General features: G+C 38.4%; 1 protein-coding gene across 1 annotated transcript; it reads left to right on the top strand.

Annotated features, from left to right (window-relative positions):
* Positions 1-7,814: 7,814 nt before the first annotated feature.
* Positions 7,815-20,598, top strand: crabp2a (cellular retinoic acid binding protein 2, a). Its single transcript, NM_182859.1, is given in 4 exon segments — positions 7,815-8,158; positions 14,500-14,678; positions 14,960-15,076; positions 18,689-20,598. Coding segments are annotated over 4 exon segments (429 nt in total). The 5' UTR covers positions 7,815-8,076; the 3' UTR covers positions 18,740-20,598.
* Positions 20,599-21,440: the final 842 nt, after the last annotated feature.

The following is a 21,440-nucleotide window of genomic DNA, read 5'->3' as shown; positions in this document are numbered from 1 at the left end:
AACGACCTCTCAATCTAACTTTCAACATCCAGACTAAAACCAGCAGGAGAAAATAAACAAGAAACAAATGCTCTGGCAGAGAAAGTGATTAGCATGGATGCCTGGTGGGTAAGGAATGAGCCTTTTTATTTCGAGCGGCAGTTTTAATGCACACACATACTGCAGCCTCAGATGACTGGGGGGGGTTTGAGGTAAAAGAGTTCATTTATCCAGCATTTTGGATTTCGGTCAACAAACAAAATGAGAACACGCACTCTGGATTCTGAAATGCCCCATTCAGAACAAGAGGAAGAACACCCTGAAGTAATTGGTGTCATGGGACACCATGTCAAAGGTCAGGTCAAGTTTAGTGCTGGAGTGGCTTTGCCGTGCCTGAAGTGTGAGCAAGAAGGTGAACAACGTTTGCAAGACAATCAGCGTGTGTGTGTGTTTTAAATGAAAGATTTGCTCATATGGAAACAGGATGGAGAAGACAGTAGGAAGTGATTTTATAGATAAGAAGCCAGCCAATAATGGATAGACGATAATGCCTCACCAGTCTGAGACTGATTTGACTACAAGTAGGATAGAATGATTAGAGAGAGAGAGAGAAGGAGAGAGAATGTGTGTGTGTGTGTGTGTGTGTGTGTGTGTGTGTGTGCGTGTGTGTGTGTGTGTGTGTGTGTGTGTGTGTGTGTGTGTGTGTGTGTGTGTGTGTGTGTGTGTGTGTGTGTGTGAGAGAGGGAGAATGAAGAAGGAGGAAAGAGGGAGATGGAAAGTAGAACAGTCTGATAATGAGCAAAGGGTGGACTGAGACAGAATGAACAACACATGAGCAGAAAAAAAATGGAAGAACCTGATGTTGAAGAAAAAAGAGGAACAGACTGATTGAAGAAATCATGTGGTTCATATTAAGTTTCAGTTGGTATTAATGGTTATACTGTAAGAGGTAACGAGTAAATAGTCAAGCGTGATCTAAATTTACTTCCTCACCCAAATTCATTTAGCATCATGTCCAAAATAAATCAGCCTTTCATCAGATGAAACAGTGTTTGTGTGCTAGCAAGACTGAAAAACAAAATTCCCATTTTAATTGTTTTGGATTTATAATATGGATATTATAATATGTTTTTTGGAGTGAAATCATATTACACTTTATAGCCTGAACTAACCTAAAATTAGACATAATAAGAAACTTGTTGAACTTCACACAACCTTCTTCCAGCTGCAACCCAGTACTGGGAAACACCCATACACGTATTCACACCCATTCATACAATACGGGCAATTTCTATTTACCCAATTCACCTATGCCTGAAACTAGAGCACCCGGAGGAAATTCACATGAACACAGAGAGAAAATGCAAACTCCCCACAGAAATGTTAACTGGTCCAGCCGGAACTCAAACCAGTGTTGCTGTGATGCAACAGTGATAACCAATTAGTCCTTCGGCTTATTCTATACTTTATCAGGGGTTGCCACATCAGAATGGAACCTTCAAGCACTGTAGTCATGGCATATGTTTCACACAGCAGATGCCCTACAAGCTGCAACCCAGCACTGAAAGTATAACCTTCAGTGCTGCAAAACACACACGCACACACTCTCCTATTCACACACTAAAGCCAATTTAGTTTATCCATTTCACCTATAACGCATGTCTTTGAACCATGGGGTAACTTGCAGCTAGCTCTCTGCAACTCTCATATGGTTGCCCACTAAAGATAAGCAGGGCTGTGCCTGGTCAGGACCTGAATGGGAGACCACATGGGAAAGCTAGGTTGCTGCCGGAAGTGGTGTTAGGGAGATCAACAGGGGATGCTCAACCTGCAGTATATGTGTGGGTCCTAATGCCCCTGATGGGGACTCTTTACTTTAATAGTCTATCATGGCCTCCTAACCATCCCCATATCATAATTGTCTTCTCTTTACCAATCAGCTGCTGTGTGGTGTGCAGTCTGGTGCAATATGGCTGTCGTTGCATCATCCAGGTGGAGATGAGGAGATTCCCCCCAATGTGTATATAAATGTAGGGAATTATTATTATTAATAAACTGGAGCACCCAGAGGAAACCCACGCAGACGTGGGGAGAACATGCAAACTCCACACAGAAAGGTCTTGTTGTCCAGACAGGACTCAAACCAGCAACCTTCATTCTATGAGGCAACCATAGTAACTATGGCTCTCTGGAATACCTGAGTCCAGCTGGACAGTAATGCCATTCCAGTCTATGTTATTGTCAGGTAACAACTGATAAAAATAAACTAAGGGCACACTTACACTATACAATCTGAAACATGTCCAGGCATGTTTCCCAGTTCGTTTGACAAGTATGAGTACTCCGAATTGGGCTCAAGCATGGTTTAGTTGGCCGGCCCTGGCCCATTTGTAAGAGGTGTGCCAAAGCGCTTTTTGGTTGGGCTTTGGCGCAGTACCCTTATAGTGTGAGTGCAAAGCGTGCCTGAGTCCGAAAACTGATGACACAACATCACATTTAAGGGAATGTTATATATCGACCTATATATCATCCTTACTTTTCAATGAACGCAAACTGCCTTAGTTTATTGAAGATGCAAACCCCTCGCTGCCTGTCAGCTAAACCTTTAGCAAAGCTCCTAATACATGCAGCACGATATGATATGATCGTTTTTGAGTGTCAAAAGTTGTGAATCTGTTTGTCATAATAGTTGACTGTTTATGTCAGGATTCTGCCACTCCGGTCTTGTTAATTCTTGTTTTGATGGCAGAGTCCAGACACTAGTCCTGTCATGTCTTGTATGTTGTGCTCGGCTCAAGTTTTTTCAGGTCAAGCACTCATTTTCTGTTATTGTGTGTCTTTTTTTATAAGCGCCATCTCAGCCGTGCTCGGGTCATGCACGCTCCCACTTGATGCAAGCATGCAAGTTCTGGGCATGCTTAGGATGTGTGCTTTTAATAGGTGTTTGTGTTTGTTCTGTCTGCAGTGTGGTGTTTCATTCTCAGCATCTCAGTCTAGTTAGTTTCGGTTTCGGTTGTAGCTGGGATGAAACATACACGTTGCATGTGTAAGCGCACTGTAAGTTTTTATTTACCATGTACTTGTGTCTTGTGTTTCTGTTTGTGTTGGTGTTTTCAAAGCATGTGGCCTGGTGTTTACATTTTGGCCATGTGATTTTGTGCTATGTTCATGTAAACACGCGGTTAATAAGTTTTCTCATTGGCTGCATGTGTTCTAGTCTCGTTTTATGTGAGCACATGGCTTGTACTGTTTGTTTGTGCCATGTGCTCTCCTGTCTATTGTCTAGACTCACCCTCCTTGTTAACCCTTTATTAGTTTTTTATGTTCACCTGTTTGTTTGTTAATTATTTCTGCTTATATTCTCCTAATGTCCGATGTCCTGTGCTAGTTCGTCGTTTACAGTCCCATGTGTTCCTGCTCCAGTCCTGTCTTGCCAGCTCAGCCAAGTTTGTTTGCTTATTTGTGTTCTAGTTATGTTTTTTAGCCCCCTCGGGTGGTTTTTGTTGTCCTTTCATTTTATTTTAATTTTATTTTTCATCCTTCCTGAGAATTTGTAACAGCGTGTCAATGCATCCCAAATTACTAAAACGGCTGTTTAGCTTTGGGGAAAAATAGAGTTGATAAGATGATGTGAGGTTTAGTGGTCGAGTTAGAATTTTGGGAACACCATATATATTGTATCTAATGCCCTTCCATTTATATAAACATTAAATCTAATGCCCTTTCAAATATATATATGGCATTAGATACAATATTGTATCTAATGCCATTCAAAACATAATGAAACTAACATATGAGTGTTTGGCGTCATGGATGAGAGAGGGTGCGATTGCGCGTGGTGTTCCAGTGTAAACCAATGTGCTGGTGGCATGTGTTAGGGGTTATGCGAGTCCCCGGAGTGGAGTATCACTTACCCCGCTGAGTTTTTTGGCAAGACGAGTGAGAAGCAGAAAGAGAGAGGAAGAGAGGGAGGGAAAGTGAGAGAAATGTAAAATGAAACCCTAATTCCTCTTTCAAAGTGCACAGAAATATTTATGCCTTCATTGCCAAGCACCTCTCCCTTCTCCCTCTCCGTGTTGGGTCTTCGTCTCTCGCCCCTTCACTCCATCTTTGTGATTCCCCATTGGGCTTTGATCTCTTTCACTCAAATATTCTTTCCTCCTTTCACCAGGCACGAACAAAGTAATAAAAAATGACCTAAACACAAAAGAACAAAAGATAAGTGGGTGGGAATGAAAATGGGTAAGGCGAAGAGGAGGGGTAAGGGGGGGATGAGAACAGAAAAGAGGAGCAAGATGGTGTTCGGTGTCAAGGGCCACCCAGGACAGGCAAGATATTGTAAATGTTTACCAGGAAACAATTGAAGTGCTCTTAATTTCCCATTTCACCTGTTTCCACCCTAGCCAGTTGTCTTTAGGTCAAACGTGTTTCCTATGCAAGAATGCTTTGAACATTTTCTCGACGGTGGGCTCAACCCACTATAGGGAGATATTTAGATATTGTTGATAGCTCTGCTTCTAGCCTAAGGGCCTGCAGCTAACAAGCTAACAACAATTAAATAAAAAGCTACAAAGGCAGAGGCACAGTGGATGTCGTAAAAAAGATTAGGACAGCGATAAGAAGACAAATAGCTCCATTGATTTAAGTGTAATGACTATCGTCTGCTGTTGTTGTTGTACGAAGAGGAACATGTGTGGACATGAAGCTATTGTGTGAACACAATCGGCAAGGTGTGTGATGTGTGACGCATCGCCTCGCGCTATCTCTGTCAAGTGCTTGTAATACACGCGTCGTGCTTTGTCAACATGCGGTGAGCGCCCGCGACCCCACAGGGCTACATTCCTCTCTGTGACAGGGAGAAGAAAGTCCTTCAATAAGAAGCAATTTTGTGTGGGATGTGCAAAACTAATAATCGTAAAACTGAAGTGTGTGTGTGGAGGGCTACAAGTCAAATAGTTCTTTAAAGCGGGCAAATGTGATTGCCAGGTCTTGCAAGAAAGGCAGTTTGGTAATAAAGTAAGAAAAAAAAAGCAACTGTTTAACTTAATTAATAAACAGAAAACATGTTTAAAAATGTAGCTTAAATATTATATATCAATTTATATTTGAATTATAGTTTAAATATATAAACTACATAACATAAAATTGTGACTTGAGACATTTTTTTCTTCCACTTCACTAAAAATAAACCAAAAAACACATGATTGCCTAATTTATTCATTGTATAAATGTAATAGGGCTGTCAAAATGTTACTTTGAAAAATTAATAGTTAGGATGGGGTAGGCTAAGATTGTGCCTTTTCACCAATCACCAATTCATTCATTTTCTTTTCTTTCCTTTTATTAATCAGAGGTCGCCACAGCGGAATGAACCGCCAACTTATATAGCACATGTTTTACACAACGGATGCCCTTCCAGCTGCAACCCAACACTGGGAAACACCCAAACACTACAGCCATTTTAGCTTATTTAGTTCACCTACAGCTCATGTCTTTAGACTGTGGGGGAAACCGGAGCACCCGGAGAAAACCCATGCAAACACGGGAAAACATGCAAACTCCACACAGAAATGCCAACTGACCCAGCCAAGGCTTGAACCAGCGAGCTTCTTGCTGTGAGGCTATCGTGTTACCTGCTGTGCCACCCTGATGCCCCAATGACCAATTGTATATAATAATTTTTTACCACAAAAGAAGATATTTTTGAGGAATGTTGTAATATGGGAGTAACATATAGGACAAAAGTGTATTTTTAATAGCTAAACACAAACAGATTTTTTCAGATTTTAACAGATCTCAGCAGCCAATTGTAACTATTTTGGCTGATTTGTGCAGTCTTATTCATATTTTTTGTACATTCTACTGAAGCAGTATTTTTTTGTTGGTTATGTTTAGAGGCATTGTTAAGGGCAGGCCAACAATTTAAAAAATACATTTTTAATATACCTTGTGAATTAGTCACTGTTTCACTAAAATGTAAAATGATGAGTTTTATTTAAATTTATATGATTTTCACATATTTTTATCATTTCTATTTTTTCAAAGGTCTGCTAGATCTCGGTTAGGTGTGGGCCTTAATGCTCTTTTCGGGTCTTTTCCCTCCTAAATGTTTTAATAGTATGAAAACATTGCACAAATCATCACAGATTTGCCGAAATGTTAAAATGCTAGCGGTTTCCCAGAGATGGGTTGCAACTGGAGCATCCGCTGCGTAAAACATGTGCTGGAGAAGTTGGTGGTTCATTCCGCTGTGGCGACCCCGGATTATTAAGGGACTAAGCTGAAAAGAAAATGAATGAATGAATAAAATGCTAGCCTAGTTTATATATATATATATATATATATATATATATATATATATATATATATATATATATATATATATATATATATATATATATAAAATTAAAGGTATATTAAGCATATAGGCTCCTTGTTTACATATTTTTTTTTATATTATTAATTAATAATTATAAATGCCTACATATAGCGCCAAAAAACAGATACATTTGTAAAATGTTTGTTTTAAAAGTGTATAAAGCGGAAATATCAATAAATATAATGTAACAATAAATGCGCAGCGCGCCTGGTGCCTGCTGTCGCCAAGGTAAAATCTGATTTAACCCGCGCATTAAAATTTGCCGTTCGACCTGGCGGGGAAGGCCATCCATCAAAAGTAAATGGTTAACGACTTCTTTGTACGCCTCACATTCATCATCGAGTCTCCATGGCCCGCGTCTTCATTAGAGACCCAAACTTCGCCTCTCTTACTAAGACCCTACCCCCATATGCTCTCTTTTCTTCCGCTTCAACAGCAGGGGTGAGGGGGAGACTAAAGACCCTCGGAGACACTGCTGCAACCTCCTGGCCTCTGCTAGGTCACCTTTTGTGCCTGCGTCATTCTCCTCAAATGCGTCCTCCCGCTCCCGTCGGGACCTCTGGAATTTCCACCACCCGCAAAAGACCCTCCGCGTCTCCTCTCTGTCCCAAACGGGGAAGATGCTAACCACAGCGGAGACAGATCCTGTTACAGGAGCTCTGAGTGCGCGCTGCTTTGAATAACCGCCGAGAAGGCTTGAACTTGACAGCTCTGTTTTAATTAGCTTTTGACAAATACTGTGGATTGTTTTGTATATTAAACATAATTCACATTTGTGTGCCCAAGTCATTTGCACACAGCTTTTATCTGTCAAAGAGCGAGAAATGTCTTAACCTATTTCTATTTTATTTCTATTCTGTTCTAGCGAGTTAATAATATTAAGATGTTTTAGATTTATTATTTTTTTTATAAAATGTAATATAATATTTGGGCACATTGTTCCTCTTGGAAAGTTACTGCCACAGAAAAGCTTTAAAACATTATTTTATTTATTACATATTAGATTTATTAAGTATTAAATTTAAACATTATTTAAAAAGAGCAATATAGTAGAAAATGGGAGGAATGGTGGGGTATGCAAATTGCAGTTGATGCGCCTATTTTTCCAAATATTTTCTACATTTATATATTTTAAATAGTTTTGACTGTAAATTTATGTTTGATTTGTAGCTTGTCACATATTAAGAAAGTAATCAGTATTATTTCTTTAATGTTAAAATAATTCTTAATAAATCTTTCAAATAAATAATTAAGACATGCTCTGATGGGCGTTTTCAAGCGCGCACATGTCTTAAACATGGGCGGGACAAGACAATAAAATCAAAGTCTCATTGGCTCCTTGATTTGACAGGTCAAAAGGAGGGTGGAGTTTGTTGAAAAAGGGGTGTGTGCGCACAGATTAAGCGTAATAACCGGCTCGATTTTTTGGTTTAACTTATTCATCACAAGCTATAACTTTTGGAAGAACTGACTGAAAGCCTGAGACCGGAGGAAAAGGGCACAGTTTGACATCTCCACTTTCCTTTGTCAACGGTAAAAGAAAAAGAGCTGTAGAAGGTTTGAGGAAGGAGGAAAATCACGTTGGCTTTATCAGTGGGAATTTATCACTGCTTTTTAGAATCAGAGTGGCAGGTACTTTTAGAGAGTGTCAGGTTCAAAGACTGTGACTCATCGGAGAAAAGTGATAGGTTACTTTCAGAGGAACGACAGAACGGAAGATGGATCGTAAAATTCCCGATTTTGCTGGTACCTGGAAAATGAAGAGCTCTGAGAACTTCGAAGAGCTTCTTAAAGCACTAGGTAAGTGTTATTCATGATGCGGACGCGCGCGCAGAGAAAGTGCGCAAAGCTGAGCGCGGGCATGGACATACCAGCAAATTCACCCCCTCTCACTTGTGTGCTTGCAAAACCGTTTGATTGTTTCTAACATGTGACCACCCAGGTGTGTCTTATGTTAATGATAATTTATTATGCTTATTTATTTCAGTAGTTCATATACACCAAAATCGCATGCTTTAATGCGCACGCGTATGCACACCGACACCGGTTTATAGTTCATCCAAAAATTATTTACACGTTCTCAAGTGGCCCCAAAGCTTTATGAGTTTCATTCTTCTGATGAACACAAAACTAGATATTTTAAAGAAAGCTTAAAACCAGACTTCATTGTGAAAAACAAATAGTAAGTCAATAAAAAAATAATATAGTTACAGGTTTCCTGCATTTATGAGCCGAAAAAGAAACTCATAAAGGTTTGAAACAAGTGTAGGGTGAGAAAATGATGACATAATTTCCATTTTGGGGTGAACTATTCCTTTAATGAACTTAAAAGGGGTGGCATAGCGTTTGCGTGCAGGATTCGACTTTTTCGCTTTATAGCCCTGAGCATTTTTATTTATTGTACTATACTGGAGCTTTTAATTTGCTTGCGTCAATTGTGTGCAAAAGTGTGCGTGTTAGAAAGTCAGTTAAATAGATCTTTATTCTCCAATTCGGAAATTCTTTTTTACACCGAATGCTTAAAGTCCCTGAGAGGGTTCCCAAAATTTGTCTAACGCCCGATTTAATGAGGGCACCGCTGCCACCCAAACACCCCTCTCCAAGAGTCTGTGTCGAACAAAAGAAGCAGATTCCATGAGTGGGGAGAGCGAGTCCTTCATTTCACCATTGAAAAGAATGATGAAATGAAGCAGACAAGTTAAAGAGGGCGGAGAAGGAGCACAATAGAGAGAGAGAGAGAGTCCTGCTGGTTTTGACATGGGAACATGATGTATTATATGAATACCCCATGCAAGGGATGAGATCTTTTTGAAAAAAAAAAAAAACTTTAAGGGGGGTTTCTATATGTGAGGAATGTGTTTGATTGACAAACAAGTTGATTGTGGTATGAACTTTGCACAACAGACAAGCATGCGTACATAAAGTATGCAACTCTAAAATAAACTCACTTTTTTTTCTCAACTAGACATTAAAATTATATTTGTTCACATAAATATTTGTGTTCACAGTTGGGCCCAACCTGTCACCACACCCTGTCATTCACACATCCCTCTATCCCTCTATTCTGAAATACTTCCTTTGACCTTTAACCTGCGACACTGACCCTGACCGTCTGACTCCTCTAACATCTTTTCTCAGTTAGTTAAGGGGCTTGAAGCAGTACTTGATCTGACAGAAGTCAGTTAACTTTATTAGATAAGGGTTTTAACAGCCCAGATTCCCACCGGGTTCCCTCTTAAGTTCTTCCGGTAACATTAATCGAATGCTCATAAAAATGTCTGGTCTTTAGTTCTGCACATAGTTCTACATTATTTACACATTGTTCAGGGTCATTTTAATTTCTGATAATTTACAGATCATTCAAAGCCGCATTCTCATAATTTTTGCATTATAATCAAACAGAGTATCACCTTAAAGGGATAGTTCACCCAAAAATTAATAATTACTCACCCTTAAGTGGTTCAAAATTTTAAGTTTCATTCTTCTGTTGAACACTAAAGAAGATGTTCTAAAGAAAGCTGAAAACATGTATCCATTGACATCCATAGTAGGAAAAACAAACTGGAACTCGATGGTTAGATATTCTGGAACTCAATGGTTACACACGTTCCGTCCTTCTTCAGAATATATCATTTTGTGTTCATCAGACAAAAGAACATTAACAAGTAAAGGGAAAATTACCTTTAGCATCTAAGAAGGGACCATTGAAAAAAAGATGAGGGAAAGTAAATAATGAAAGAAATTTCACTAATTCATTTTAATGTTGTCCCTAAACCTAACATAATCAAATAAAATAATTTAGATATTTTGAATGTACAGATAATACCCCAAAATATATTTTATTCAGTAATATAAACATATTTAGATAACACTTTATTTTGATGGTACGTTTGAGTATTAGTAGACTGTTTAATATCTGCTCCTTCAACAGACATTTAACTGACTATAAGAAACTTTCCAAGTGCATGCAACCCTAACTCCAACCCTAACCCCAACCTAACAGTCTACTTATATTCTAATGAGAATTAGTTGGTATGTAGATGCAGTGTAACATAAATTCAACAAACGGACCATCAAAATAAAGTGTGACCCATATTTGTGTTTAAAAACTGATTAAAAGTCCTTATAATCTTAAACTGCTTTTCCAAAGTTTGGCCTATTGAAGACAACATTAATAAAAATATCAGCAAAAAAAACACTAAATACACTGTAATATGCATGTGGGCCAATAGTGGACAATGTCACTTTGTAAAGAAACACAGAGCATCAGCACATGTATTTATTTTTTATGCATAAACACAACAGAAAATAGTCCACAGTTGTTTTAGTCAAGTATTCACGAAGCCCAATGAACTCATAATATCATGTTTAAAATTTCCCCGTTTTCACCATTCTTATATATATATATTGTAGTTTATAACAGATTTGTTTCCAAAGCTGTGCACTTTGAAATAATTTTATTCAAAACTCCAAGACCCACATCAAAACGCAGTTTAGTGTAGGCTTAAATTGTCATGTTTTTTAATCCACAAATTGTGTGTGAATATTTGTGCTCTAGTGTCAGAGTCATTGAAGTACTGGTCAATGGTCTGTGTCTCTTGCTGAATGTGAGTCTAAATTTTGGCATCCCTCTTGTCTGCGTTCATGCATATATATTTACTCTTGGTGACAGGTGGGGATATGTGTGAGGCAAGTAGTGTGAAATTCTACTCGATGCACACACATACAGTACACAGAGACTGGCCTCTCTAGCTTTCTTTTTCCACACTTGAGCAGCCTTTTTTTCTATGTCTCTGCTGCCATTCTTGCTCGTTTTCTTCCCTTGTCAGTAATCTTGCCCTCCCTCAACTGTGCCATGCTTTTTTCATTGTTGCCTCTGCCCTTCCCTACTTCCACACTGAGCTCTATCCATTTCCTGTCAGGAAGGTTTAATAGATTACAGCATCCCCTGTGGCTGGTTGAATAACTTCCCCCTCTCGGTGCGCTCACCCACCTACACACACACACACACGCACAGCAGGAATCCATCTGAAATGGATAATAATCGCTCTGTCAATAAGAGCTGGCTCATACTGGGTGAACATTCTCCAACAAAACTTAGTGTGGCTTAGGCGAGTAGCATCTAATATGTAAAGAATTACAACACAACTTTATTATATAATGTTGAATGCGGTTAAATGTTAAGTATGCAGGTATAAGACACAAATAAACAAAAAATAAACAAATAAACAAAAAAATATAGATATTATGAGCACTATCACACAAGTAGCAGTGCGATATGGCTGTATATCAGTACTGGTGGCAGGGGTGGGCTCTGCTACTCGTGTAATATTGCATTTATACAACAGTTTGACGGCATAATTGTGTAAATAAAAAAAGAAAATCAAACACAGAGAGTCTCTAAAAATTCTTTTGTATGTGGATCTATCTTCTGGAATTCATTTACATCTGCAGCTGATGTCAAAACAGCAGAAGCTGTTACTTATTCACCAAAGTCATTTTAGAGCTTGTATTTAAATGATTCTATAGTGTAATGTCTAAAGTGATGACAAAACATGTGATTTTGCTCACATCTTAAGATTATAAGGCTGGACGGCATGAAATAGAATCAGTCTAAAGAAATTTTCCCAGTATATCTCTGTTGTAATCGGAATATCATAATTAATCCCGAAAAAGCCAAAGAAGGGCCAACTCTACCAGATTACTGTTGTGTTTGCGATAAGAAAAAATGCAGGCATTTCTTCTTTCTTCCTTTTTACTGAACTAGTGTGCAGTAACTAAAACATGAGACTCATTAGAAACAAACAGACGGCCATTCAAACAGTAACTCAGGGTTATACAAAGAGTGGCCAACACAAAATAAATACATTCCTAATATGTAAGTCCCATCTCACACTCAATACAGTAATTAGTATGGTATAAATACAGCACTACAACATTAAAAAGAGAGAGATCGACTTAGAAAGACAATAATGTTTTGATCAGCTGCAATTTGAAAATACGGCAATCTTTTCTGCTCTAAGGGCTTATTATGCGGTCTCTTTCGCCATCTTGTGAATAGACGATGTCAACCTTCTTTGCTCTGCTCAATAGCAGGCTGATGGAAGCTGATGCTACATTCGGGCATGCTTACGTCATCGATGCTGCTCTGTTCAGTAGAGAAGTGCTCCTGCTCAGCACAGTGGAGATTTCTCTAGTTATATTGTTTTAGTCAATTGTGATGCTGTGACACACAGTCTAATATTTTGCCGAACAGATCTGCCAGTTTTGATGCTTATAAGCAGTCATAAAGTCCTTGTGCTGTAGGAAGCATGAGGTTTGCTGAAGGTGCAGCTGTAGTGCAGTGAGGGGTTTGACTTTAATAAACTACGACAGTTTGTGTTCATTGAACGGTAAGAATTATTAATAAATTCATATGAAGCAGTCCCTTGAATGTCACGTCTTGCTTTCAGTTTCGGGCTTATGCGTTCAGGCACACCTTCTCCAAGTGAACCGTGCCTTAGCCCGATTCAGCACTCACACTTCTCAAACGATCCTGGAAATGGGCCTGGGCACAGTTCGGATAGCAAAGTGTGGGTAGGCCCTCAGTAATTCTAAATATTTAAAGGCCACGAAACCCCCTATCTCAGCAGGGTGTTTACACACCTCTAGTTTGGAAAAGGTCAAGAAAGTAGGTTTGTCCAGTTCTGTTTAGGTGAGAGCAATGGGGGAGGAAAAGAGGGAAGGTTTTGCATAAAAATGGGAGTTTCCATTTGGGCACACACTGATTTTCACAGAGGCAAAACAAACACACAGACGCAGGGGAGAACAGACATCTCAAGTCTCCCAAAAGTTGTGGGAGTATCCTGCAAATGCATAGAGACTCCCGCTTGCCCGCATATGAATGATAATCTCCCGGAAATTGCACACCTCCCACCCGGTCCTTAAATACATTGCACACCCCTCTCTCCACCGCATCCCTCTTAGCTCTTCATGTACATCACACGCAACTCACCCCCACTGCTCTTTAGGTACGTGGTGCGCAACTCACCCCCACCGTTCTTCAGGTACGTTGTGCGCGACTCACCCCTACCGCTCTTCAGGTACGTCGTGCGCAACTCACCCCCACCGTTCTTCAGGTACGTCGTTCTTCAGGTACGTTGTGCGCGACTCACCCCCACCGTTCTTCAGGTACATCGTGCGCAACTCACCCCCACCGTTCTTCAGGTACGTCGTGCGCGACTCACCCCCACCGCTCTTGAGGTACGTCGTGTGCAACTCACCCCCACCGCTTTTCAGGTTTTTTAAAATGTTTGATACCGATACTCATCTAAAAAAGCCTCGAAAGTACATTATGTTGTCCAACAGCTGCAATATTTGTCAAACTATAGTGAGTTTATTGATCTGCTGTCACTAAGTGGGCAGAGTAATAGAGAGGTGTGAGACGGCTGTACTAGTTCTGATATTGCAGAATATTGCATGGCTATCAGCCAATCAGATTCAAGAACCAGACATCAAATCTTATTTTAGTGGAATTTATAATTTACGTTTTGTAATAGTTTTATGTGTATAAGTTTTTTTTAATTATTATTATTATTTGCTGTAAGTGTTTGTTGGTAAATGTTACATTAAATAAAAAAACAGTTTCAAACATAAGGTTCATGGAAACTGATGACAATTTATAATGCCAAATTGATCATGTACATTGCGATCAGAGAAAATAATTTGATCTCTATACCATGTGCACTCTAAAAAATGCTTGTTGAAAAATATGGAAAAACGCAAATGTTGCTCTATCTTTGATATTTTAAATTTAATTTAAAATAACTAACCCAGCAGTTGGTATCGTTGAAATAACCCAACATTTTGTTAAGTGTGTTAAGGCCCATGAGACTCTGTACTGATAGCATGCATCCATTCTCTTTATTTTTCTGACCGCTCTGGCTTGTCACATGAGTTTTCCTCTGTGGGGTTATATCAGGTGATGTCATCAGACACTGTTGGAAGAGAGTGCAGATGTGTGGAGCACAGCCAGTCTTAATAACATCACTCTCATTCCCCCGACCTGTCTAACCACAGGTCTTTCTGTCCTTAAAACCATATAAATGAAGAATTCTACATAACGAATGCCAGAGTACTCACCATTCCACGTGTTTTGTCAGGTGTGAACGTGATGCTCCGTAAGATTGCGGTTGCAGCTGCATCAAAACCATCCGTGGAGATTACACAGGAGGGAGAGACACTGACAATCAAGACGTCCACCTCAGTGAGGACCACCAACGTCACCTTCACAGTTGGACAGGAGTTTAATGAGGCCACTGTGGATGGACGTCCCTGCACGGTATACACACACCCATATAAAAACACTTCAGTCATTTGTTTGCCTTTGATATTATTTTCAAAACTGTCCAAAAACCTGTGAAAAGTGTATGTTTATACAATCCCGATCTCTGATGTGGACTCAATCACACCCTCCATCTCAGAGGAGCATTTAAAGAGGATACACACCCATTCCTTCAGCCTCCATCTCCTGGACATGGATCTGTTTCTCACTCTTTCCGTCTCTCTTTTACAGTCACAGACCAAGACCTACTCATATTTGTCTGTCTCTGTTTCTCTCAGAGCTTTCCTCGCTGGGTAACAGACAGCAAGATTAGCTGCGAACAGACTTTGCAGAAGGGCGAGGGTCCAAAAACCTCATGGACCAGGGAAATAACCAATGATGCTGAATTGATTCTGGTAAGATTTATTGCTCTCACTGGAAAACAAAATCATTTTACATATTGGAGATTAAGAGCCAGGTTTACGAACAGCTTGTGCCAGTGAAAACAGTCTTTTTGGCAATAAAACAGCACTGTCAGTATTTACTAAACACGCAGAGAGGAATAGTGCTAAAAAGGCATTGACATAAATATTTATTTGACCTGACCATCCTGAAAATACATTTGATTTGTGATTAGACATACATTTTATGAGAGCACAGTATTAAAGTATTTCAAGCAATGCAATTTAGCAATGTTTGCACTCCTCAAATGATGGGTATTTGCATCATTATTTAACACCTAATAAAGCGAGTTGCACTTGAAACAGCTGCAGTTGTTGTCAGGAGTAGGTGTCACAGAGAACAGATTTTTTCCACACATTTATTTAGAGTGCCAGAAGAACACATTGTCAAAACATATTGTTTGCCAAATGTGTTTTTTTTTATATTTGCATAAGGAATTAAAACACGACTTGGAACAAACATCTAGGGTGAGTCATGTAATACTAGCACAAACTTAGTTCTCTCAGTCACCGTGCCTTCTGACGTCTTTGTGCCTGAACTGTCAAAAACTTAAACAGCTGTCAAATAGTACATGTCTCAGATAAATATCAAAAAGTATGCCTGTGGACTATCTCACATTAATACAGTCAGATTTGGCTTATTGTAAGCGAATATGGTGCTGATCTGATCTGAGGTCTTTCACCTTAGCATGTAAAAGGTTGTCTTGTGGACACTTATATTCAGCTTGATTATTTTGTGAATAGCCCTTTCTCTTTGGCTAAATAAACGAAATAAAGAGGCCTCTCTCACTCTTTTTCTTGTCAGCTTAGTCCCTTTATTAATCCGGGGTCACCACAGCAGAATGAACTTATCCAGCAAGTTTTTACGTAGCGGATGCCCTTCCAGCTGCAACCCATCTCTGGGAAACATCCACACACATTCACACAAACACTCATACACTAAGGACAATTTAGCCTACCCAATTCACCTGTACCGCATGTCTTTGGGGAAAACCGGAGCACCCGGAGGAAACCCACGCGAAGGCAGGGAGAACATGCAAACTCCACACAGAAACGCCAACTGAGCCGAGGTTCGAACCAGCGACCCAGTGACCTTCTTGCTGTGAGGCAACAGCACTAACTACTGCGCCACTGCCTCGCCTAAAGAGGCCTGAATTAAAAAAAATATATACTTTATTTCTATAAGTTTGCCTAACTTTGCCATTAAAATCTTGATAAATCTAAATATTAATGAAACTTTAAATATTGATTTCAAGTATTAAAATATAAAATATTGTTTTGAACCATGTTATGCACTACCTGACAAAATTATTGTGCCTATCCAAGTTTTAGGAACAACAAATAATATCTTGACTTTTAGTTAATCATTTAATATCAGAAGTGGCTTATATGAATGGCAAAGGCCTCTAGATTATGCTTATTTTACCAAAATATGATCATGTCTTAATTTTTAGTTATTTAAAACAGTAAGGTCTGGCTTTGCTCAAACTGAAGACTTTTCACTTAATAGAAATGATGTACAGTACAGAATATAAAGTCATGCTGCAGTGGAAAAGAATAATATTGTGTTTGACTTCCATGAGTATGGAGCACTGCATCCATAAATCTCTGCAATGACTCAAATAACTTATTAATGCAGTCATCTGGGATGGCAGAGAAAGCGTTCTTGCAGGACTCCCAGAGTTCATCAAGATTCTTTTGATTCTTCTTCGGTTCCTTCTCTTTCATCTTACCCCAGACGTGCTTAATAATGTTTATGTCTGGTGACTCGGCTGGCCAGTCCTGGAGCACCTTGGCCTTTGATTTCAGGAACTTGGATGTGGAGGCTGAAGTATGACAAGAAGTGCTATCCTGCTGAAGAATTTGCCCTCTTCCGTGGTTTGTAATGTAATGAGCCACAGATATGTGTTGATATCTCAGGCTGTTGATATTGCCATCCAATCTGCAGATCTCTCGCACACCCCGATACTGAATGTGAACCCATGTGGGTTCTAATGCAACTTCTGCAGTATTTGTGTTGATTGGGATGAAGTTCAACAGATGATTCATCTGATAAATCTACCTTCTGCCACTTTTCCAAATGATCAACTAGAAGTCAAGTTATTATTTGCTGCTCTTACAGCTAGTATTGATGGCAAGACTTTTGTCAGGTAGTGTAGTAGATCAACTGCACCTAGTAGATGACTGTACACTAATTTATGCTGCACTTATTACTTCTACATCTTTATTTTTTTATTGCTGCATTGTTGGTTATTCATCTGCAATAATATCCACACCTATCGGCACTGTTTTTGAAATTGCGTACTGTTTGGCGAATCTACTCCAAAATGGCTTATTTGCATGATGTAATTCATACAAAAGTATACTATTTTTTAATAGAGAAAAAGCCATTCACCCCACCCTTAAACCAACCATTCACATGACTAAATGATATTAAAAGGTAGATGAATTAATGAAAATCATACAAATAGGCAACAGATTCATTAATTCATTTTCTTTTCGGCTCATTCCCATTATTAATCAGCGGTCGCCACAGCGGAATGAACCACCAACTCATCCAGCGTATGTTTTTACGCAGCCTTTCCAGCCACAACCCAGCACTGAAAAACACCCATACACTCTTGCATTCACATATATACACTACAGCCAATTTAGCTTATTCAGTTCACCTACAACTCATGTCTTTGGACTGTGGGGGAGACCGGAGCACCCGGAGGAAACCCACGGCAACACAGGGAGAACATGCAAACTCCATACAGAAATGCCAACTGACCCAGCCAGGGCTTGAACCAGCGACTTTTTTGCTGTGAGGTGATCATGCTACCCACTGCGCCTCCATGACACCGTAGGCTCCAAATTAAAATTGACAAATTATTGTGAGATAGCATTGGTTACTCTAATAATTCTTAGGAAGTGTTTACATTTGGAAGGTTTGGTTCCATTAAAAACTATGATTGCATAGTCGGTGTGGTTTATCTGAATAAGTGCGAACACCACCACGTGAAGCTAAACTGATGAAAAAGTCTCTTGGTTTGCTGCCAATTGAAATTTCGTGTGAAATATGACTCCAAACAGGATCCAAAGACATCTAAACAAACTTAAAGCAGGACATGATGTTAAGAAGATGCCACTATAAAAACAGATAGCCCAGGCTTACCTGATTCTATTTATCGATTTTGTTTCACATTATAGTTTATAAAAGAAGGATGAACATGTTTCCTTGCAACACATCTTATTGTCTGTCTGTGTGTGTGTGAAAGAGGAATTTCTACTGCTGTTTTGACACCTTTACATTTTTATAATATCATCATCAGTTTGCCGATGATAGAGCCTATATGTAAACACACACAGAGCACATGTTAAATATACATGTGTCAAAAGCCATTATTTTAGATTTGTATCTTTAAGATCAGTATTGACGGAATACGTGAATGCCAAGAGAAACAGGACTGGATGTATTTTTTTTAGCAAACCAAGTAAACTAAACTGCTTGTGTGAACATTCTCTTACACAAATTCATCTTTGATCAGCTTTTATTAATGGACCACTTCCTTCCTTTTTTTGCAGACCATGACTGCTGACGATGTGGTGTGTACAAGAGTTTATGTCAGAGAGTGAACATATAAGGAAAAAGAAAGAATATCCATCCAGATTGGAGTCTTTCCTCATTAATAACAATGACTGTGACTTGTTTCCTTTCTTCCTAATCTCATCTTTCACACTTTTTTATTGACAATGTATTTGAATAGTACGTCAGAGAGCCATGCAAATATAGTTCCAGAGATTCAAGCAATTTTGTTGTTTTCTGATTGGTCAATTTAAAACTACATCATCTTGGGTTCAAAAGCACTTTTAAAGATTGATCTAAAATAGATGTAGACCTGGAAATCTGAAGCTTGGAAACCAGTTATTGGTGGTATAGTTCATAATCACAGCTGAAAATAAAGTGCTAAAGGTACAGTCACATTTAGCATTGTTTTGTCATTTTCATGGGCAAAATAGTTTTTTTTAAGAGCCATCTATACAGTTATTCATGCTGACCATTAGAAACCCAGCGAGCACACAACATCATAAAACGTTAATATTAGACTAGATTCAGATCATGACGTCAGGTGACCAAAATTCAATGTCTAACCAGCATCTAATGACAACGTAATTTTGACGTCTAATAATGATGTCAAATTACGTTTATATTTGGTTGATTTTAGGTTGTGTTGTAAAGTGACTAAAATCCAACGTCTGATGGATGTCATGGTGTTAACGTCCGCACAACGTCAAGGTGCAACATGATTAGATGTTGATTTTTGGTTGGACATTGATGTCGGCCTGACGTTGGGTTCTGATGTCAACCCGATTTTATTTCCAAACATAATCCAACATCCCCGTGACATTGGGGTACATTGGGGTACAATGTCAATATGACATCCTGTTGACGTCTTGTGCCTGCAGAGAAGGTGCTTAGGAATAAAGTGACTTCTGCATCATTCAATGTTACACAAATTACATTAGACAATGGACATTTTTGTCCTGAAATGTCCCTCCCTAATATGGCCACACCATTAGAATCTTCCCAAAACATAGCAGTTTAGTTTGTTATTTTTTCCTAATTTAATCCTATGCAAAGATCCACCTTAAAAATGTTACATCCACTGTCCCCATCCATTTCTCAGACAGACCTTTTTTTATTATATTACTGTATGGACTGTCTGTTTTTATATTTTGAAGGACCATTCACGCTAAGGATGATAACTGTAATGATAATGGTATACTTCCAAATATTAGAAATATAAAACAATTACAGAAACCTAATCACAATGAATGATATTGCTTTATTTTTTCAAATCAGATTCCATTTTGCTATAACAAGCTCAAGCATTTAAAGTGTCAGACAAAAAACTTGCCTAACTTGTTTTTAATAAACAAAATGCTATCATTCATTTTTGTAAACTTTAATATAGATATCATCATAGTTATAATTCTAGGTGTGAATGTGCCTTTTGTTTATCGTGCCCGAAATGTATGTTCATTTCATTTCATTGTGAGAATTTGTTTGACAAAGATTATATTCATTAGAACATTATGTAACAGTTTATTTTATGAAAAATGACAGATAAAATGCATTTCGACTTAAGTTCATTCCATCTATGTAATATCCAATCAATATTTTAACATTTTTTAAGTAGACCCAGTCATGCCATTAATGAAAATGTCCGATTCATTCCTATGTGAACGTTTTGTCTGAATTAAATACAACACAAAAAGAGATGGAGTTAAGAAAAAGGGTCATATGTGATTAGAATCCCCTTAGAATCTCAGAAAACAACTGTCTTCCATCTTTACTTTTTTGTATATATTTTAATAAAACATGAATCTGAAAGTTTCATCCAAACAGTTTTTTTATTATGTTTTTATATAAACAGTTCCAGCAGTCATCACTTATTTCTGTGCATGGACAATAAAAGTTTCTGCCCTGAAAAGTGTATGTTTTTCTGTCATTCAGCTGTATTTCTCCAAACACAATATAGGTTATAACAGACATAATAACAGAAGTGTACAGGTAGTTCCATGATGTCAGTGGAATAAATGTCAGTTGATTTTATTTCAAAATAAGTAAAAATGAAAGAAACTACCATGACCTTTTTAACAAACCGACCCTCATTCTCACTATCTTTTCTCACTCGGACACACTGTGTTGGGAACACATCTTATTTTAGTATTTCTGCCAGCTGGCTGTAACTAGAATAACTTGCCTGTCCCTCTCCACCCCTTCGTCTCTCCCTGATTTTTCCATCTCAGTCTTTCTTTCTTTTCAGTATCACTCTTCAGTATCATCAATGTTTCTCTGGTTCATTTCTTTTAACTCAGTTTTGAACAGCTGAATGAAATCTAAATGTATTGTAAAACTAAATATGGATGAAAAACACCCACAAGTAATCCAAATAAATCCTCCAGTAATTTTATCATTCACTCAAAACATTAACATTTTTGTTGCCATGCTGACTACAGATGATGTGCAAACCAAGGGTCATTTATTAGACTCTACCCAATGGAATAAAGCTATTAAATTAAATCGATACAGGTGAAAAAAGCCAATAACTGTCCTTTCTGGCCAGGAAATGCCAGGATTTCATGGTGAGGTTGATTGACAGCAGATGTGCTAATGGAGTAGAAACCCCAAAAACTTGGGGCGGTATGAAAAAAAAAAAAAAGGTTGATGTAAAAATTATATATATATATATATATATATATATATATATATATATATATATATATATATATATATATATATATATATATATATATATATATATATATATAT

The sequence above is a fragment of the Danio rerio genome, chromosome 16, assembly GCF_052040795.2.
Source record: "Danio rerio strain M-AB ecotype USA chromosome 16, GRCz13ab, whole genome shotgun sequence".
NCBI classification, from domain to species: domain Eukaryota; kingdom Metazoa; phylum Chordata; class Actinopteri; order Cypriniformes; family Danionidae; genus Danio; species Danio rerio.
The sequence above is the reverse complement of the archived record's forward strand: the minus strand, read 5'-3'. Positions and strand labels throughout refer to the sequence as shown.